At 35.4% G+C, this 22,572-nt stretch overlaps 1 protein-coding gene across 9 annotated transcripts in view; it reads left to right on the forward strand.

The window, feature by feature from the left end:
• Window positions 1-22,572, forward strand: part of FAM135A (family with sequence similarity 135 member A) — a 110,282-nt gene that overhangs the window by 44,786 nt on the left and 42,924 nt on the right. For 4 of the 9 annotated variants that reach the window (XM_066253221.1, XM_066253213.1, XM_066253247.1 and 1 more), the window contains 8 exons: window positions 5,355-5,494; window positions 5,606-5,676; window positions 7,278-7,451; window positions 9,649-9,768; window positions 11,473-11,599; window positions 12,299-12,452; window positions 17,598-17,675; window positions 20,527-20,576. In XM_066253221.1, coding sequence (XP_066109318.1) covers window positions 5,355-5,494; window positions 5,606-5,676; window positions 7,278-7,451; window positions 9,649-9,768; window positions 11,473-11,599; window positions 12,299-12,452; window positions 17,598-17,675; window positions 20,527-20,576 — 914 coding nt within the window. The remainder of the gene's footprint in view (window positions 1-5,354; window positions 5,495-5,605; window positions 5,677-7,277; window positions 7,452-9,648; window positions 9,769-11,472; window positions 11,600-12,298; window positions 12,453-17,597; window positions 17,676-20,526; window positions 20,577-22,572) is intronic. The other 5 variants (XM_066253235.1, XM_066253252.1, XM_066253242.1 and 2 more) reach the window with 3 other exon arrangements.

The following is a 22,572-nucleotide window of genomic DNA, read 5'->3' on the forward strand; positions in this document are numbered from 1 at the left end:
CCTTGGCCTCTGCCCCAGGCGCTGGAGTGGCTCTGGTTGCAACAGAGCGATGCCCCGGAGGGGCAGAGCATCACCCCCTGGTGGGCAGAGCGTCGCCCCCTGGTGGGCGTGCCGGGTGGATCCCGGTCGGGCGCATGCGGGAGTCTGTCTGACTGTCTCTCCCCGTTTCCAGCTTCAGAAAAATACAAAAAAAAAAAAAAAAGATCACAAGGCTGGTAAATGGCAGAATTTAAATACAGCCAGTCTGGTTCCAGAATTTGCTCTTAGCCATTATGCTATGCTTCTTCTTGGACAAGAAAAAAAAGCAACAAGTGACTAAAAAGAAATGGCCCATGAGATGGGAGTAAAACCAGGAAAACATGATGTCCAGGAAGCCAAATTAAAGAAATGTTTAAAGAATGAGAGAATGTGTAAAAATGCTGATTATAAGTCAACTAAAATGGAGTTTGAGAATTCACCATTGCCTGTATCAAAGCAGAATTTATTAGTGGTCTTGATAAGAGCAGGTACATGTGCTAAAGTCCAGTTAAAGTGTGAATTAGGCCCTGGCTGGTTGTCTCAGTGGTAGAGCGTCAGCCTGGCGTGCAGGAGTCCTGGGTTCGATTTCAGGCCAGGGCACACAGGAGAGGTGCCCATCTGCTTCTCCACCCCTCCCCCTCTCCTTCCTCTCTGTCTCTCTCTTCCCCTCCTGCAGCCGAGGCTCCATTGGAGCAAAGTTGACCCAGGCGCTGAGGATGGCTCTGTGGCCTCTGCCTCAGGCGCTAGGATGGCTCTGGATGCAACAGAGTGACGCCCCAGAGGGGCAGAGCATCGCCCCCTGGTGGGCATGCCGGATGGATCCCGGTCGGGCGCATGCGGGAGTCTGTCTGACTGCCTCCCCTTTTCCAGCTTCGGAAAAATGAAAAAAAAAAAAAGTGTCAATTAATTATTATTGTGGAAGGGCTTACATGCAAACAGGTTAAAACAAGACACATTGTCTCATAGTTTCTTTGGGTTTGGAATCCAGAAGTTGTTTAGCTGCTTGCCTCGGGCTCCAGGTCTCTGGAGGCTGCAGTCTATTACTTCTGCTGTCTTACACGAATCATACTTTTAATTCTGCTGTATTTATACAGATCAACCCTGGGACTTTGTGGGAGGACTTACACAAGGATGTGACTACCAGGAGGTGAGAATCGTTGGGGACCATCCTGGAGACTGGTTATCACAAAACAGGCCAGAGAGAGAATGGAAGATGAATTAGACTTTAAATACCAAAGATTCTTTTGTATTGAGTTTGCTAGAAGGGGGAGCAGGAAAATAGAGAACTTGTCCAGGTATATCTGCAAGTAGAAAAGCATCAGTTAGGAACAAAGATGCCCAGGCCCAGTGGTGGTAGAAGTGTGGAAGAGGCAGCAGCTCCTATGGGAGAGGGCTGCATTGGAGCAGCATCCTCAGAGAAGAGCAGCAGTGAAACTCACTTTCTGAATCAGTGGTTTCAAATTTCACATTATTTGGGTGCTTTAAAAAGATCCAGTTTCCATTGGGGAAAATTTCTTTCTGTTCTCAGCTCTTCTCTTATATATCCACTTGTATTTCTGACCTGTTCTAATACACACACACACACACACACACAGACATATGTTGTATATAAATCTGTCAAACTTACTGAAAAATTAAGAGTACGGGACAAAGATCATTTTTGCTGGACCATTTAAGAGTAACCATTTAAGGATAATTTGCTAACGATGTTTCATCATTCACAAATACTTGAGTATATATTTCCTCCAAACAAGAATATCCTGCATAACCCAAATAAAATCATTTAAGTCAGTAAATTACTGATACATTATTGCCATCTTATCCTCAAACCCATTCAAGTTTTGTTGTCCCAGCAAAGTTCTTCATAGAAAAATGATACAGTATAGAATCATGGATTGTAATTAGGTTATGCCTTTTTAGTCTCCTTTATTCTGAAACAGTTCCTCAGTCTTTCCTTGACTGTAATGACCCTGTGATATTTTTGGAGACTGTAATCCTATTAATTTGTAGAATGTTCTTCAGTTTGCATTGACCAGAGATTTCCTCATGATTAGATTCAGGTTATATACCTTTGACAGGAAGGAGTATCTCAGAAGTGATGCTGTATTCTTATTATATTCTGTCCACTGGCAGATGATTTGTCTGTCCCACTTCTTATGTTAATTTAGATCATTTGATTAAATCGGGCTTTACTGTGCAGTTACTCCTTTTCTCTTTGTAATGAATAAGTATCCTATTCTTTATCAAACTCATTTGTTTGTTAATTTCAGGGGTCCCCAAACTTTTTATACAGGGGGCCAGTTCACTGTCCTTCAGACCATTGGAGGGCCGCCACATACAGTGCTCCTCTCACTGACCACCAATGAAAGAGGTGCCCCTTCCGGAAGTGCGGCGGGGGGGCCAGATAATTGGCCTCAGGGGGCCGCATGCGGCCGTGGGCCGTAGTTTGGGGACACCTGATATCATTATGGACTTCTGGATTTCTGTATTTAATGTATGTTAATTCATTGCTATCATAATTTATTTTGATCCTCAGTTCATTCCAGATACGACTATGGGTGGTAGCATCAAGCTAGCTTTTTTATGTGTTTTTGATGTGTCCCCTCATTCTTTTAGCATTTCCTTTACTTTCTGGTATGAAAAGATGGCCCAGACTTTTCTTGTCCTGTCTGTGCCACAGCTCTGGAATCAGCCATATCTACAAAAGTCTTGATTCCTTTCAGTGGATAATAGTATCTAAAATCAATATTTGGTGCTGTCCTGCTCCCAGGCCCATTAACCCTTTGAGTAGTACAAACGTTCATGTACGTCTTCATGCCTCCTGACCATCCCGAGTATAATTGATTTATTTTAAAGTGTGTAAGGCAACATTAAAAAATATGCAAATGTATGTTCTTGTTTCCATAAATTGGTTATCAAACAAACATGATTTTAAGTTAATAAAACTGGAACTGGAACTACTTTCATTTTGTGAAAAAAACCTCACTCCTGGGGATCAGTGAGCATGATAAAAGCTCACTACTCAAAGGGTTAAGTGGATAGTGCTAGTGAATGCATGTATACATGTATGTATTTACACATGCATATACAAATTTACATCTGTCTTTCTTTATATAAATATATGGTGAAAACCGTGAATTCACTTCAGTATTTCTAATGCTGGTCCAGTGCCATAGGATTCATACTATATTCTATATTTGTATCTTCTTTCCATATGTATACATTCTTTCTCAGACAATAGGAACCAATATATTATTCTTAATATATTTTCTTATTTAATCAATCCTTTGTGCCAGTCCTTGTCACTATTCCCTCTTCCTTATAGAGTATGGTTTTGTGGTTTAGCACAACATAGGGAAGTCATGTCAGGTGACTTCCCTATGTTGACACCGTCTTCATCTTACTTAGGCTCCATCAGAGTGTGTTAGGCTGACACTGCTCACACTCACCCTCTTCCCCCATATGGAAGTTTTTCTCATACCTAATTTGAGTTCCAACCCCCCATCTTTAGGTGTCCTGCTATGCAGTTGCTTCCTCATTTTGCCAGGTCTCCCAGTGCCTCATTCTAAGTTACTGCGCCAGCGAGATTGCCCTCCTCCCCCTGCTTAGGTTCTGGCATATCACTCCAGGCTGCCCTTCTCACCAGGCACTGGGTCAGACATCAGGCCACCACCTACCGTGAACAGATCACCCACTATTCTTGTTGGACTCTGGTACCCTACTCTGGGCTTTGCTCCACAGAGATGCCCACCTGACTTAAACATCTCTAGTTTCTTTGTTTCTCACACCATATTATTTCTGTAGGACAGAGAAATAAGACAGCAGGTGGGCTATTGGAATGACCTTTCCAACAATTTGGAGGGCAGACCAAACTTTGATAGGTAAGGACACAGTTTTCCATGAGACTGCTCTCACTTCAGATATCAGGTGCAACTTCAGGGGCCCACAAACTATCCTCACTTCTGACCAGGTGGCTACAAATCTAGAGTCCCTGTTATCTCTCCCAGCTTGATAATTCACTAGAATAAGTCACATAACTGAGGAAAGCACTCTACTTATCTTATAGTTTTATTACATAGCAAAAGAATAAAATTAGAACCAGCCTAAAGAAGAAATGCACAGGTCAAGGTCAGGGAGGATCACAGATTTCTAAGGGTTCTGTTATTTTCTCCTAGTGGAGTCAGGATGCGTTACTTTCACAGAAAATTGATATGTGACAAAATATAGAGTATTGCCAGCCAGGGAAGCTCACACAAGCTTCAGTATCCAGTTTTTATTTGTGTTTTATTACAAAGTATAATTGATTAAATCATTGCCTGAACGGCTCTCCGGCCAGCCCCTTTCCTTCCCTGGAGGTTGAATTTACATCATGTGGCTCAAAGCCCCGGCTCTCTAGTCAGGTGGTTGCTCTTACTGGTGTGGCCAACTTCCATTCCTGAGTCCAGTCCCTTTTTTTTTTTAAGTGAGAGGACAGGTGCAAGAGACATGCACTCTGACCAGGATCCACCCAGCAAGCCCTGTCTATGGCTGATGCTTGAATCAACCGAGCTATCCTCAGAGCCTGAGGCCGACACTCAGACCAGCTGAGCTATCCTCAGCACCTGGAGCCAACGCTCAAACCAGTTGAGCCACTGGCTGCAAGAAGGGAAGAGAGAGAAATAAGAGAAGAAAGAGAGAAGACGGAGGGGAAGGGGAAGAGAAGCAAATGGTTGCTTCTCATGTGTGCCCTGACCAAGGATCGAACCCAGAATGTCTGCATGCAGGTCTTTATCTGCTGAGCCAACAAGCCAGGGCTGTTCCTGAGTCTCCTTAGTGTAAAGTGTCTTGGGGCCCACTTTCAGTCACTTCATTAACATAAGTTGTCAGGGCCCACCTTGAATAGATACACCTGTCACTGGGAAATTCCAAGGATTTAGAGGTCACCTTCCAGGAATAAGGGATAGCAGCCAGCCAGATTTGTTATTCCTAAGGTTTAGAGGTGACTTCCCAGCAACCAGGATGAAGGCCAACCAAAGTCTTTACTAGGCAAGGTGTGGAAACTAAATTGCTTTTTTTTGTGGTATATTTATCAATTTTTTACTTTTACAACATCTACTTTGAGATTTCTTTATTACCTTCTCAGATTAAGATAAGTTGTACAACAGCTTAATAATGGTTATAATGTACTTATCTATTTATTTTTTATAGAAGAAAAATTTCAGAAATGTTCTAAACTATATAAAATGATATTGACATTGGTGTAATATAATCAAACTTACAGTGTTTTAGAGTAAATGTTATTTACTGGCATTCCATATTGCCCTTTATCTGTCAATTATATATCTTTTTTGTTTTAGGTTTGACATTAGCTTTTCCAGCTTCAGTTCATGATTCTCTGATTTGCAGTAAAACATTTCAAATTCTATATAAAAATGAGGAGGTTGTTTTAAATGATGTTATGATCTTCAAAGTTAAAATGTTGTTGGATGAAAAAAAGGTAAACATCTTTTCATATATATTTAGATAAATATTTTTTACATCTCAAAGCATATTCCTAACTTTCTGTAAATGTTTAAAAACTATCTCATATTATATAATGTCTCTTCAGATTGAAGAAACCCTTGAGGAAATGGGTTTTCTGTTATCCTTGGATCTACACTTTACAGATGGAGACTATTCGTAAGTAGGCTAATCAAGCAATTAAAAATTAGTAGTTATTCATGACTGTTACCTGTTAATATTTGGTTCCCCATCAGTTCATAGAATTCAGCCTTTCCCCTTGTTTTGTTTTGTTTTCTTAACGATTTCTATCTTCTGAGAGAGTCTCATGAGAATGGTTAGGCCTACTGTTGTGCCCACACCAATTCCATAAGCTCCAGACAAGTTGAAGAAATAGGAAACAATTTCTAGGGTTTAGAAATTGCTTTATTGATATAATAGCACTGCCATGAGGCATTCAAATATATTATAACTGCATTCCTTCATTTTATTACTGGATAACATTTTTTGTGGTATAAGTGATGTCTCTTCAGGTGGGACTTTTTTGATTGATACTCAGAGTTATGAAAACTGATGACTCTTACACTTAGCAGTTGTTTCGGTTTCTCCTTAAGGAAACTTTAGGACTGGCTCCATGAACTCACCCACACAGCTGGACATATAGGGGTGGACAAAAGTAGATTTACAGTTGTTTGTATAGAAAATAATACAATAATTCAGAAATAATAATTCAAGAATAACTGTGTTTTGCATATTCACAACTGTAAAGCTACTTTTGTCCACCTCTTTACAGTCATAGATTTTAGAAACTGACTGTGCTTGTATTTATTTAAGACAAGAATAAGAAATCTGTTTAACAAATTTTGAAGGTTACTTTTTATTTCAAATATACTTACAGAACTATTTCTTGAAAATTGTATCTAAATTAATACCACATGTTGGATGACTAAGCAGTCATATTACTGAAAGGTTTCTTTGAGATGTCCTCTTTGCTATCATAAAGGAATAAGAATTTTTTATGTGGTAGCTACTGGTCCTCTATAATACTTGATTATTACAAATAATTCCTTAACCCTTTGAGTAGTGAGTTTTTTGTTAACCCTTTGAATGAGGACGTACATGAATGTTCATACTACTCAAGGGGTTAAAGGATTCTTTTTTAAACCAAGTCACAATTCTTTACATGGAGTAAGGTGAAATGAGTAAGTAGTTTATTAGCTGTGGATGGTTATAGTGTGTGTATATGTATGGGTTAAAGTATATATATGTATATATATTTTGAATATAATTTTTATGGAATTGTTTCAAATATTTTGTATGTGTGAATCTAAGGACAGACTAAATATTTATTATATAATAAAATATTTACCATTAGTTAGCTTATTTTTAGGACCCATTTAATAAAAATAATTTTAAACATTTTTAGGATTTATTTTAATCAGATTTTACTTATTTATACTGCAGTCTTACAAAAAAAACAGTATTCCTATGGAAAAATTTTAGTATAAGATGAGATTAACTTTTAAAGGATCAAAAAGGACTCGTTTTATAGGACATTAGTGAAAACACAATTCATATCATGGGCTGACAGAAATCTATAGGTAGGATCTTACTGTTAGATTTTATATTGCTCATACAGATGTGGTGCTTTAAAAATTATTCTCGTCAGTTTTTTTAAAGTAATTAAATGACTGAATGTTTGAATAGTTTAAACTGCTTTTCAAAGTATTGGCCTTTACAAAATATTCTGTACTTACTTGCAAATATGTTGCTTTTTATAGGGCTGATGATCTGAATGCCTTGCAACTAATAAGTAGCCGAACATTGAAGCTGCACTTTAACCTCCATAGAGGCCTTCATCATCATGTTAATGTTATGTTTGATTATTTCCACCTTTCTGTTGTGTCTGTTACAGTCCATGCATCTTTGGTTGCACTACACCAGCCACTAATAAGGTAAATTTAACTAATACCCTGGTTTTTATTAATGTTATTTTTATAAGGAAAATAATATACTTCAATAAAAGTAACTGAAATAGTAAAGGATTTCTAAAATTATAGTTGTTTAATAGATACTTTTATTTTATACCAAAATATTAAATTAGCAATATTTAAGAGCATAGTAACTAGATAACATTTTTATTACAGAAGTGTGGAGCAAACATTCTCAAACAAACTGGCAAAGAAAATAATGCAGTCTGGAAGCAACCATACCACATTGTTAGTCTGAATCTGTGTTTTTATGCAGTGCTATCCTGTAATTACTCATCCTCTAGAAAAGTATACTAATTTGTTCTTAGCTTTTTTGTTTGTTTCTTCTCTGTATGGACTAGTTTTAACTTCTTAAATCTATGCTATTTTGCTTTCAGTCATTAAGCAATTTTATAGATATTAAGTAAACCATTTTACATTACTTAATATCATTTTAGCTTAAAAGTGCTAAAATTCTTGATCATAGTAAATTCATTGAGAAAATTATATTTTCTGTCCACTTCCTTGGGGGGATTGATTTTCTTTTTTTTTTTTTTTTTTTTTTTGTGACAGAGACAGAGAGAGGGACAGATAGGGACAGACAGATAGGAAGGGGAGAGATGAGAATCATCAGTTCTTCATTGTGGCACCGTAGCTGTTCATTGATTGCTTTCTCATATGTGCCTTTACCGGGAGGCTACAACAGAGCAAGTGAGCCCTTGGGCTTCAAGCCAGCAACCACGGGGTCATGTCTGTGATCCCACGCTTGAGCCAGCGACCCCATGCTCAAGCTGGTGAGCCCAACCTCCAGCCGGATGAGCTTGCGCTCAAGCCTGTGACCTTGGGGTTTCGAACCTGGGTCCTCTGTGTCACATTTCAACGCTCTATCCACTGCGCCGCCGCCTGGTCAGGCTGGATTTTCTTTCATTAACCCTTCAAATAGTGAGTTTTTTTCATGCTCACTGACCCCCGGGAGTGAGTTTATTTTTAAAAAAATGAAATTAGTTCCAGTTCCAGTTTTATTAAAATCATAGTTGTTTAATAACCAATTTATGGAAACAAGAAGAACATACATTTGTCTTTTTTTAATGTTGCCTTACACATTTTTAAAATGTGTACTCTGGATGGTCAGGAGGCACGAGGATGTACATGAACGTTTGTACTACTCAAAGGGTTAATATAAGCATTACAAGCTCTAGTGGTTACAATAAAATATCATCTTTATGGTATGGGCAATACGTGGGCACTTTTAAAATCAGTAACTTACCTCAAAAGACTCCAAACTGATTTGATTTTTGAACTGTCTACTTTATAATTTCTGACAGAAATCTGATTCCAACAACTGGTATTAGGGAGGATACTTAAAGGTTATGATGTTAAACTATCAGAAAACCAGGCAGGTAATTTTATAGAATTAGCCTCAGAATTTATTGAAGACCAGTACAATTTAACATCATCCACAAGTGTACAATTTAACATCATCCACAAGTGGCATATCCTGTGGCATATCTTTACATTGGCTTAAAGAATGTTAAGTGAGAACCTTTTCCATTGTGATATCCCATGATCACTATTAGAGCACAGGCCCAGGAAGAAGTCTGCCTGGTGACTTGTTTTGCCTTCCTTATTCTCTAGTAAGATCTAGTTCTCTAGTAATAACTAGTTGTTTTGTCATTTTGTCTTACCTCTTAGGCCTTTGAGAGCATGTTATTGGTTGCTCTAACTTCTATAAGAAAATGTTCCTATTATATGTTATTTTACCATAAATGTATTTTAAAAAAATTTTAGGTGTTGATTGAATAAATTAGTATGTAATAACATGATAACTGAAACTTCTCTGACAAGTCAGTTTTTTAAAATATAACTTTCAAATAAGTAGTATGTAATATTTTATATGAATTACATGTTAGGTTTTAATGCTAAAAGTATATTTATTTATACAATACATTCCTGTAGTTTTCTGAATCTCTTATTTTTGTAATTTCAATAAGAATCTCTAAACTAAATTGATCATTGCTTTTTCTTTATAGCCTGGGCTTAATTTCTCTTCTGAAAAATGTACAGTTTATAGAGGTTTGCTCAGATATTTAATGTTGCTTTCTAAGGCCCTGGATAAATTGAGTAGTGATATTTATATCACTAATTCTAGTGAGTTAAATATGTGCTTCCTCTTGTAATGCAGCAGTTTTTGCCACAGACTAGTAGGAGAAAGGGACAGCTCATCTCCTAGAGACTGTTTGCTGGAAGGAGAAGACATTTTTGGCTCAGAATCAGAAGCCAAGAGGATTGATTGTTGGCTCTGGTTAGTGACTGGAAAAGAAAATGAGTTGCCTGCACCATCTGAGGTTCTGTTCTTTACCTAGCTGCCATGGGCCTTTGATATCCCCTCTCTTGCTGCTAGAATTTTGCCCTGAAAGAAGCAACATTTTTCCCTGCCTTTCTTTGCCTGTCAATGAGAGGTTTGGAGAAGGAAAGCAAGGAAGGGGTGAGGGAAAGCTTTTTGCTGGTGGCGTGCTGGTACAGGGGTCATGTTAAGGGTAACATTCCTCATTATTTATGCTTTGACAGGTTTTTCCTGCAGTTTTACTAGGTGGATTTTTTTATCCTTTAAACAAAATGAAAACAAATTTAATTTACAATATTATCTTTTTCTTTAAAACAATTTTGATGACCATCCCAACTATGGACATTATACCAATTATGTAAAGTTAAGATTTTTTTCTTTACTTGTTTTTTATATAATCTATTATATTTGAATTCTTTTAAATACAACCTTTATGACTCAGTTCTGAAAAAACACATCATAGCAAGTGGAATTTACCATTGACTTGCGACTCCCTTCTTTTGCTGAGGATTTTGATTTTGCAGATGAAGGCTTCTCTCTGCTTATGGCAAAATTTATTTACTTTCCTGTCTTTTCCCTTTTGCCAAACAGTCCAAATGCTTTGGTCAAAATTAGTTAGTACCTTAGTACTTTATCTCAGTATTTTACATTTGTTTTTTTCTTTTTCAAGTGAGAGGAGGGGAGAGAGAGAGAAGAAAAAAAAAAAGAGAAAAAGAGAGACGCCTGCATGTGCCCCAACAGGGATCTACCCAGCAACCACATCTGGGGCCAGTGCTCTACCCATCTGAGGCCATGCTCACAACTGAGCTATTTTTAGCACCTGAAGCAGAGGCTCCACAGAACCATCCTCAGTGCCCTGGCTGATGCGCTTGAACCAATCAAGCCATGACTACAGGAGGGGAGGAGAGAAAAAGAAGGGGAGGGGTGGAGAAGCAGATAGTCACTTCTCCTGTGTGCCCTGACCGGGAGTCGAACCCGGGACATCCACATGCCAGGCTGACGCTATACCACTGAGCCAACTGGCCAGGGCCTTGTATGTTTTCTTAAACTTTCAAACAGAATAGATTTATTATACTAAGTATAGAATTTGTGATATAGTGAATGTAATGTTTCTAATAATATGTGGTTGAGATGGTGCCTTGAAGCACTTAAAAAGAATATCTTCATAGAGGAAAAAAATCTTTTTTGAGAAATAGAGGTAACAAAGAAATACAGTAATTTTTCTTTTTTTGTATTAATGTGGGAGCTCTTTACTTCTGTAAGTAGCATCCATATTTGATTTTGTTAACATTATAAAGTTGTTAGCCAGTTCTGACAGATCAGTATTTCCGAATTAAAGCTTGACCCTCATTTGTTATTTAGCTGCTCCTCATCCCACCCTGTTTTATCTTTATAGGATCCTTTGAGTATCTCTGAAGCCCAACCATAAAGAAGTAATCTCAAGCATCTAGTCTTAGGTTTTTTTTATATGTATATTCATTGTGTCTTTTCATAGTAATTCAGATTATTAAAGGAAAAATTTATTTGGAATACGTTAGAAGTTATAACCTTGCAAAACCCTTGCTCTTTGTTTTATTGCTATAAGGCTTTCTTTTATAGACATTTAACTTAACATTCAAATAGACTGTCATGATGATAATAATGTAATACTTATTCCTCCAGCTTTCCTCGCCCTGTGAAGACTACTTGGTTAAATAGAAATGCACCAGCACAAAACAGAGATTCTGTGATTCCTACTCTTGAAAGTGTGGTCTTTGGTATTAACTACACAAAACAGTTATCACCAGATGTAAGAGCTCCTATGTTTTTAAATACTTTCTTCCCTCTTATTTCAAATGAAATGTTTCTTTAATGTTTTATCTGTAAATGTGACATTTCTTTTATTAATGTTTTGAGTTCAACAATTTATAAACCTAATTAAATACGATCTTAACAAATTGATTGGTTTCAGTTGTTTATTTTGAAAACCTAATTGGATACTTCAAGGTTTTACCAAATTTAATGGATAGAGATTAATGGACAGTGCCTTTTTAAACTTGTCACTGGCACATCTCACTTCTTGATAGAACTGGTAGAATCATTCTGTGAGCACCTGTAAAGAACAATTTACAGGCCAGAGTTGAGACCCAACTTGCAGTAGTACAAGTATAGCTAGCCAGTGCTCCTGTAAAATGAGAAGTGAATTATACTATGAAAGCAGAGTGCCTGTCCCCCAGTCCAAATGTAATTTGAACCTCAGATTTTTAAAAATTGTAATCAGTTTTTTTTAAAAATCCACTGTAACTGAATGTTAAAGTTGCATTTCATATGTTTAAATTACATGTATTAACAAGAACAACTTCCTAAAATATTATTGAATTCTTATGTTTTAGAATAACTGTAACTAGTAAATATTTAAGGTTATATTTTATTTCCCTAAGTTTCAAGTGTTTGATTTTTAGATTTTGGGTTACTAACATTCTGTATCCCAAACATATTCTTTGTTTAGGGTTGCAGCTTCATTATTGCAGACTCCTTCCTACACCATGCCTATCATTTTCATTATACACTTTGTGCCACTTTGCTGCTGGCCTTCAAGGGATTGCACAGCTACTTCATTACGGTAACAGAAGAGATTCCCTCTTGTCAGAAACTAGAACTAGGTATGTTCAAGTAGCCAGACCTATTCTGTCGTTCAATTAATTCTCTTCATTCTCATGGCTAGTTACCAGCTTTGGCATAGTGTTTCTGTACTAAAACTATAATGTTTATGTGCTTCACTTTTCTCTCTCACTTCCATCTTTTTAATTCCTTGGTAATTGCTTTCTTCAATTAAAATTTTTATCATGATATTGAAGAATATTGAGAACTAACTTTGTAGTGCTAAGTTTGAAATGAGTCTTGATAAAAGCTTATGTCCATATACTATTTAAATATAACCAGAAAGCATACTAGAAAGCAAATGTAATTATAGAATCATGGGAAAATTCCATCAATTTAAATACGTTTTTCTAAATTTGTGTGTGTGTGTGTGTGTGGTAAGAGGAGGGAGGCAGAGACAGACTCCCTCATGTGTCTTGATCAGGATCCACCTGGCAAGCCCTCTAGCAGGCGATGCACTCTACCCATCTGGGGCCACTGCTTCATTGCAACCAGAGCCTTTTTTCTTTAGGTGCCTGAGATAGAAGCCACAGAGCTATCCTCAGCACCCAAGGCCAACTCGCTCAAGCTAATGGAGTCATTGCTGTGGGGGCGAGGGGAGAAAGAGAGAAGAGGGAGGAGTGGAGAAGCAAAAGTTCCCCTCTCCTGTGTGCCCTGATCAGGAATTGAACCTGGGACATCCACATGCTGGGCGAACGCTCTATCACTGACCCAACCGGCCAGGGCTGTTCTTCCAAATATTTAACAATCTAAGAAGAGTGTAGGTACTTGGGATGTTTTTTTTCCCCCCTCTTTTCCAAGTGAGAGGAGGAGAGACAGAGAGACATACTCCTACATATACCCCAACCGGGATCCACCCAGCAACCCTCGTCTAGGCTGATGCTCTGCCCATCTGGGGCCATGGGACCAAGCTATTTTTAGCACCTGAGGCAGAGGCTCCTCGGAGCCATCCTCAGCTCCTGGGGAGGGGAGAGAAGCAGATAGTCACTTCTCCTGTGTGCCCTGACTGGGAATCAAGCCTGGGATAGCCATATGCTGGGTCAATACTCTACCACTGAGCCAACCAGCCAAGGCCTGGACATTTTTATATATGTTTGGTTTTAGTGATCTCAGATCTTATTTCTTTCATTTCATTTCAGAGAATAAAAACATTCATTCTTAACGTTTTGAAAATTATTTAAATCATTATAAAAATTAAACTTGAGTTTTAATCCAGTGCTAATAGCTGCATATGTTATAGTAGATGATAAAAATCATATTGCCTTAATTTTACATGTCATTTGTTGTTTGTAAAATTATTTTACGTATGTAATTACACAAAAGACAAAATATTTAGCAAAGAAGTTTTTATTTAGACTTAATAATTTTTAATAAACTTTTATTTTAAAATATCAGTTAATAGTTTCACCATAAAAAGCACATTTTAATTATCTCTTCAGAATAAATTATTTTTATTATATATTTGACTAAATTGGAATTTTTAAATTTTAAATTGTTCAGTGATTCTTTTCATTTCTTTTATCCTCAATAATCTGTCTTTTAACATTGATACACTCAGATATAGTCATTGTTATTGAAAATGATTAGCCTATTTTTATAATTGCCTATTTTGGCATACAAAAGAATTGTAAGAAAGTCTAATAATTTGTATATTACTTATATTCACCTGTGAGAAAATGCTGGCTATTGTACCGTTGCCTATCAGAAACTACTGCCGAGGGTTTGGTTAATTCTGTTAGTTCAGCACATTTTTTTGAATTAACTAGAAACAGATATAAATTGACTGTTTAGAATATTTGGTGCAAAATCCCAATATATACACAGATACACAACCAATAGGAAAGTGTGTTCGTTCTTTTTTGCTCATGTGTTCTTCCTAAAGACAAAAACTGAAGTATGGAAACCTTTTGATTACTATCCTCTGAAATCTTTTTTTTTTTGAGTGGAAGGGAGTTAGTGAGATAGACTCCCACATGCACCCTAGCCCGGATCCACCTGGCACCCCCACCTGGGGCCGATGCTCAAGTACCAAGCTCTTTTTAGTACCTGAGGCTGACTTGCTCTGCCCATCCAAGCTATCCTCAGTGCCTGGGGCCCTGCTCGAATCAATTGAGCAACTGGTTGCAGGTGAGGAAGAGGGAGAACAGGGGAGAGAAGTAAACAGATGATCACTTCTCCTGTGTGCCCTGACCAGGAATCGAATCCAGGATGTCCATATGCGAGGCTGACATTCTATCCACTGAACCACCAGCCAGGGCCTGAAATCTTTTTTTCTTGCTATTATTTTATGTAGTTAGAATACTTCTATTTCCTAAGGAAAGTCCTGTAGGAGACTGCTGCCTAAAATATGAACTTTTAAAAATATTCTTTTATAAATAAAAGAATTGTTTGTAGAATAGACTAAATAAAGGCTGTCATTTATCCTCAATTAATGAGAAAATATGCTCATATTTTTTTAATTTGGTTCTTTGGAACTTAAACACATTTTCTTAGGAGAATTTCATAATAAATTTTGGTTAATTCAGATTTAATGACCAGACCATAAAATTATTGAACCACAGTTAATAAAGGACCGGATCACATACCTGAAAACTAGTGTTATAAAAAATAGTAGTGTGAAACTTAGAAGCCATGTGTAATGATATTTCTACAAGAAAATTTGTTAATAGTTTTGATGTTGAAGATGTCTATCAGCTTTGAATGCTGTAGTGTAATTCATGGACGCACTAGCTGTAGTGCTTAAGAGTGCATGTTTGAAGCCATTTCTGTCTCTAGCATTGAGACCATATATGCAAAGTGGATTCTCTTGAAAGGTAGAGAGATTCAAGGGAACAATAGGTTACATGAGTCTTGGAAGATGAGGACATCCAAATACAGAGGGTATAAGGCAGCCCTAGGAGTAAGACTTAGTGGTATAGTTCCTGAGCTAGGTGCTGAAGAAAGAATAGGGTCTCTGTCGTTAAAGAGCTTTGACTTCTCCCTTTCCATTAATAAATAATCGGTTCGGCATGGGGATGAATGAGAGAAAATCACCTGCAAGATGGGGCTTCTTGTGGTTTGAATTGTAGAGAGTCACATAGGAGATTGGCCTGTGTATGCCTGTATAAGGAAGATGTCTATCAGCATTTAATTCTCAAATAGGTTTATATTTGCAAATGAAAAAACAAATTAACCACGTTACCTTAAAAATATTTCTTTATAAAAGGAACTAATGTTTAAAGAAAACAAGCATGTATGCCTGACCTGGTGGTGGCACAGTGGATAGTGCGTCGGACTGGGATGCGGAAGACCCAGGTTCAAGACCCAGGTTCGAGACCCCAAGGTTGCCAGCTTGAGCGAGGGCTCATCTGGTTTGAGCAAAAGCTCTCCAGCTTGAGCCCAAGGTCACTGGCTCGAGCAAGGGGTTACTCGGTGTGCTGAAGGCCCGCGGTCAAGGCACATATGAGAAAGCAATCAATAAACAATTAAGGTGTTGCAACACTTAACGAAAAACTAATGTTGATGCTTCTCATCTCTCCGTTCCTGTCTGTCTGTCCCTGTCTATCCCTCTCTCTGACTCTCTATCTCTGGGGAAAAAAAGCATATATTTTCAGAGGCAAAGATTTATTTCCAATAGCTTAGACAGTATTAGTAATTTATTGCTACTTTACTAATCTAACTTCAGTATGATCATTTATATATAAGGCTTTTAATTTTCTCTCAGGTTGTTTTTTATTTTAGATTTTATTCATTTTTAGAGAGAGGAGAAAGAGAGAGAGAGAAGCAGGGAGGAGCAGGAAGCATAAACTTTCATATGTGCCTTGACCAGGCAGCCCGGGTTATCGAACCGTCAACCTCAGAGTTCCAAGTAAACGCTTTACCCACTGTACTACCACAGATCAGGCAGGATCGCTTTTTTTGTCATATATACTACTTTGGGCTTTTACATGTAATATAAAAAATTTTCATAATTAAGAGAGCCCTTATATTTAATTTCAGAATTTCATTTACTAAAGAATGTCAACTTTATTTCAGATTATTTGCTTTAATATATTTTGTCAGAAAATAAAATTCTAAAGCAAACCTAGACTTTAATTTTAATAAGTAAATAATAGTGGTAGAATAAAATTATTAGTACCTCCTTATTCATAGTATTTACTCAAAAAATATTTGTTGAATGAGTGAATGACTAAAACAACAGAACAATTTTTATTGTTACTTGAAGAGTATATAGACATCAGCACACAGCTTAGAGCAGTTTCCTAGGGGTTTTCAAAGTCAGAACTCATCTTTAATAAATATTTGTTGGAAATAATTTTGTTATTCTTAAACTTGTCATTACTGTTTAGATTTTTTTTCTATTTATAGTGAGTTTATTCTTGACCGCATTTTCTAGGAGAACCTCTCAAAATACTATTAAATATTAAAAATAAAACTAATATTTTTATTCTAGCAAAATTAAATGATAGGCACTAGATAATACTTCCATAAAACACTGTTGACTAAATATCATATCCACCAGTTTTAATAAGTGGACTTAAAAGTATTTATTCATTAAAGGTTGTAATTTTATTTCTTGAGTTTTCAAATAAGTATATACAAAATCTTAAACTCTACCATGCTTTGAATAATGTATCTAAACTCTACACTGTCTTAAAATATGTCTTGAATTCCTTTCTGCTTTTTCCTGTTTATTTTCTCCTAGATGAATGATGTACATTTTTAAAAACATATAGTTAAATATTGGTTTGGTGCAAAGAGCCCTTACTGAAAAAAGGGAGTCACAAGTTCTGGAATCTAGACTTTGGCAAATGTAACCTTTCTGGGCCCTGTTATCTATACTTGTAAAAAAGCAAGAGTTTGACCTAGCTGATCTCTGAGATCCCTGCCAATTCTAAAATTCTGAGTCTAAGAAATTAAAACATAAAAATACAGATTATGAAATGTTGAGTGGTGCATAGATTTAAATAGAGAACAAATCAACAAATTTGAATGTACATCATTTGTAATTCTAATAAACTAATTAACTCACATTCTGCTTTAGTGTTCTAATCAAACTGTACTATCAGATCAGTGCTAAGTCTGTTAATAACAACTTGGAAAATTCTAGTAAATTTTGTTGTAAAAGGAGTATAGTAACTAGTGCTGTGTGCAATCCTTACAACTAGCCAAGGCCAACATGCAGGTCCTTTATGAGCGCCTTCTCAGAAGAAAACAACCACGAACCCAGAAAGACACCTGTCTAGGTATGTTTACAAATAGGTTAAGTAAATAATCCCTTTTAATTAGTTTGAAATTTTGCTTTCAGTTAGTGTCAAATTTTATAAATATATATTTATTAATATGTTTCTGCCACCCTTATATAAGAACTTTTAGAATTTGGTTTTGTAGATAAGCTTTGTTTAATTTCTTAATTTGTAATATTAAAGTTTTTATTTCAAACTTGGAATGGTAAATGCACAGATTTCTTTGGCTCTTTTCATCTTCTGTTTTGAGTTCCCACAAATAGCAATTTTTGGAAACCATCTTTATTGCCAGAATTTGTGGAGTTTATGATACTGCCTCAAATTTGTTCAAAGTCTGTTTATCTTTGGGTAGGACTAATGATAATGAAATGTGGTTTAAAAACTGAAGCTGATTTTATGCATTTCAGAAATAAAGAAGAGAACATCTTTAGTATCTGGTTTTGTTTTTTAGCATCAATTTGCATTTTTTATTTTAAATTTGAAAAGCAAAGTAGTATTGGATCACCACTATCCAGATATATTATATATTTTAAAGGAATTATTTTAATCTCATAATTTATTGATATATTTCCCCATATATGTTAGACTTTTGTTCTTGAATAGCAATAGAACTTAATTTACTATCTCTTTATAAGTATATCCAAAGTTTTTATTTTGTGTTGAATAGACAATCACAGTGACATTTTTAAAAGATTATGAAAGGCTATAGAAATAAAAAGGTCACAGTGTTTCTTACTTTTTAGGAGTATGAACAAAAGGAAATTAGGAGCCTGAATCCTTAACATTTCCCTGATGAAAAGTAGCCCAGAAATATTTACGTTGGGTCAGTTTTCACTAAGGCTTAAGAGAGAATTTGATTTTCTTACCAGAAAGAAAAAACGTTGAAGACTTATTAAATCATTATTTTGGAATATAATTTTCATATAAAACAACTAAAATTAAAGCATTTGCTGGTGATCACTTATGTCATGTTAGTGTTCTTTTAAGCAATAAAAATATACTTCTCCCCCAATAAATTTAATAAAAATTAAAAAAATATACTCGAATAACATATATATGTATATATTTCTCATTTGAACTATTGTATTGTCAGCCTATTGATTTACATGTGAGCATTCTATATAATTTAACAGAATGCTGTTTATGTTCTAAAACTCATACATACGTATACGTATGTATATTTGAAAAATATGGAAGGGTATGTTCTAGGGGCCAAAATAAATAAATTTATACATTTCTATAAAATTGTATTGATATATGTCTTGTTAAGAAGAACAAATTAATTAAAATAGAATGTTAAACTCAAGTAACACTCATAAATGATTTTGAAATCATTTGAACGCAAAAATTTTGATGTCAAGTTTTGCTTTTAAACGTTAAGATGTTATTTACATTAGAGTAACTATCACTAACCATAATGCAGGTGTACCAGTTTATTAATTTAGATCTTGTATGTAAAGATCAGAAAATCTATCAAAACTCAAAGCTTTAAAAAGTTTTTATTTTAAAAAAATTCATAGGATATGTAACTACTAAAATTAACATTTTCTTCTGTCACAGGACAAGTTCATGAGTAATGTGAAACATGTTGGCATATGAAAGTTATGATATTAATACAGTATCTGCTGCTATTTTTCTTCTTTTGGGGGGGGGAACTTAATTTGTAGAAGCCTCTGATTTATCTGACAATGAAATGATCTGTGAAGTCTTAGAAAATGTCTTCAGTTATCAGTGGGTTGACCAAATTTGTGATGTTTCTTGGTACATTTTATTAACTAAATACAATTTTACTTACAAAGTATATATCTTCTACTGGCTTTAGTTACCAACAGACTATCTGTTGTTCAATCCTAGTTTGATTATATTTACCACATAATTTTAACGGTTTACTTTATCAAATTTAAATCTTTTTATCAAGTAGTAAACATTCAGTCTACCTTGTGAGACTGAGCTGATGAGTGAATTCAGACATGTTACAGAAAGTATTCTTGCCTATGTGTGAGCATGATCAATTAAACTCTGAGCAACAAGATCATGGAATTTTGTGTGATCACAACTATGCTATTATAGTTCTTTTAGGAAAACTCATTTTGGTTTAATTTCTGATTAAAAATGAAGTGTATCTAAATATGGTATTTCAGATCTTAGGAAATTTTTTTCCTAAAAAAAAAAAATCTTTCATTTTGTTAGTTTCTATATTCCCTTGTAAATATTACCATTTTAATTGTAAATTAATCTCTACGTCCCCTTTATAGATGGTTGTAATCCTGTAAAGTAGGATTATATGAAAATTTTTTACTCCCTTCTGGATTTACAGAATACTGAATATTAAACTAAATTAGAAACTTAAACTTTTTATTGAAAAGTATTTTGTCATTTTCACTAGTCTATACTTCCAGGTGTGTTTTAGATACATTTTGTTTATAAAAATTAATTGGACTTGAATTTTTTAGTAATAGTTTTTATAGAAAGCAAGGCATGTACACATATAAGACAAAATACTATGCTTTAGTGGAATTTACAATATGTGAAATTCAATAAAAGTTATATTGTTTTTCTTTTCTGTGATGCAATTGTGCAGGTTACTTTAGGTATATAGTCAATATTTCCTTGACTATTTTAGTCTTTTATGAGAACTGAAACACACTATTTAATAGCATAGAATTATCACAACCTACATGATTAATGTGTTTATGAAAATACATTATATTGAAATTTAATTTGTTAGATATCATCCAAATATTTCTTAACCTCCTGGTTTTTAAAAGGTAATTTAATTTATATAATTTCAAAAATAGTTTTCAGATCTAACACTGAAATACTCCCTTTAATTATTCTCTAATTCTTTCAGAGGACATGGATGTAGAAGCTCGGCTTACAGAACTATGTGAAGAAGTTAAGGTATTTGGAATTTTAAAATTCACATTATCAAGTTATTTGAGTAAATTCTGTTTCCTATTCTAAAAATTGCATCTAAGAAAACTTGATATCATCCTTCTTAAAATATATATAAATGCAGGAATAAGATGTTACATACGTATCATATTTTTTCAAATACCATATATTATCTTGTCTTATATATACTTTTCACAGCATTCACCGATCTTGTCTGATTACAAACAAGACTTTATTTTAGGCCGTTCTCAGTGAATATTACAATATGAACATTTTCCCACATCATCAAACATTTGTTGAAGGCATCATTTTTAAGACTGCAAAAACTTGATCTTTTGAAATAAAATAAATATTCATTTCTGAACAATATCATTTTATAAAAATATATATGCTTAAGTGGTGCTTTAAAAATCTGTACAGAAATTCTCTGAGTAAACTAATTGAAGAAAAAGCACATTTTGGATCAATTGCTACTTTACTTATATGAATGCAGAATAATATAATTTAACTTCAAGCCCAAGTCAAATGTCTTTTGATCAACTACTAAGCTGTGGTTCTATCATAATAAAAAATTTTATCTTTATATATATTATATGTTAATGAATTAATATTTATTACAGGTTGACACAGTTAGGTTCCATTCCAGAATTCTGGAATTAGCATTTTCTGAGTTATGCATAAATTCTGGGAGCTTTTTCCTTATCTGAAGCCCATAGTTCTTTGTTCATTCAGTAAATATTTATTATGTGACTACTATGTACCAGTAACTAAGGTAACAAAAGTGAATAAAAGACTATTTCTTATTACTAGTTTTGCTGAATTTTGTCTAATATGTTCTCTGAGTTAGGGTAGATAAATGGAAACTTGGTTTGGGTGGGTGAAGAGAAGCTTGCTGAATTGTAGACTTCCCAAAGAAATTAAAACAAAATAAGAGTATCATATGATAAGCAATGTTTAGGGGTTTTGTTGTTTAGAAAGGGAGAATAGAGATATAGTTAATACGATTTGGCACAAGTTGAACTTGAGCACCTTTATTTTTATGTCCAAGTTCAGTCATCCAGTAGTTAATACTGGAGATAAGAGAGATGTGATCTAAAGACATAAATTTAACCATCCTTGCTATATAGATGATAATTAAAACTAAGGGAATGATTTTTAACTTCAGTGTGAACAGATTACATCTACCTTCTTTGGGATAGGAAAATTAAATCAGCATCTATTTATATATTTAGAGTCGATTTACTAGTATAATAGAATTGAAGACAGATTTTTGTAGCAATATTTTATCTGCCTGAAAACAGGCTGCTGCCTCAGTGAATTAAAGAAAAACCTGTCTTAGTAAAAATGCTTGTTCAGAACAGAAGCAGTCATTCTGATATATAGTCTTGTTATTCTTTGAGGAGTGGGGGGAGACAGGAAAGGAAAGAGATGAGAAGCATCAACTCGTAATTGTGACACCTTAGTTGTTCATTGATTGCTTCTCATATGTGCCTTGGCTGAGGGGCTCTAGCCAAACCAGTGATCCCTTGCTCAAGCTAGGAACCTTGGGATCATGTCCATGATTTCATCTCACACTGGATGAGCCTGTACTCAAACAGCGACCTCGGGGTTTCAAATCTGCGACCTCAGCATTTCAGGTCATCATTCTATCCACTGTGCCACCACTGGTCAGGCAAATACCAAATGCCTTTTAAAAGATTCTGTATAATCTAATTCCATAGTATAATCTAGTACTCCTTTTATCATCAGTTTAGGTGATACTTAAAGAAATGGAATAATGTTTTTTTCTTCATTTTCCAAGTGAGAGGAGGGGAGATAGGAACACATTCCCACATGCACTGGGACTGGGATCCACCTGGCAACACCTGTCTGGGGCCCATGCTCACAACTGAGCTATTTTTAACACCTGAGGTAGAGGCTCCATGGAGCCATCCTTAGCACCCCAGGGCCAACGAGCTCCAATCAGTCAAGCCATGGCTTCAGGAGAAGAAGAGAAAGGGGA

The sequence above is a fragment of the Saccopteryx bilineata genome, chromosome 1 (genome assembly GCF_036850765.1).
Source record: "Saccopteryx bilineata isolate mSacBil1 chromosome 1, mSacBil1_pri_phased_curated, whole genome shotgun sequence".
Taxonomy (NCBI): Eukaryota; Metazoa; Chordata; class Mammalia; order Chiroptera; family Emballonuridae; genus Saccopteryx; species Saccopteryx bilineata.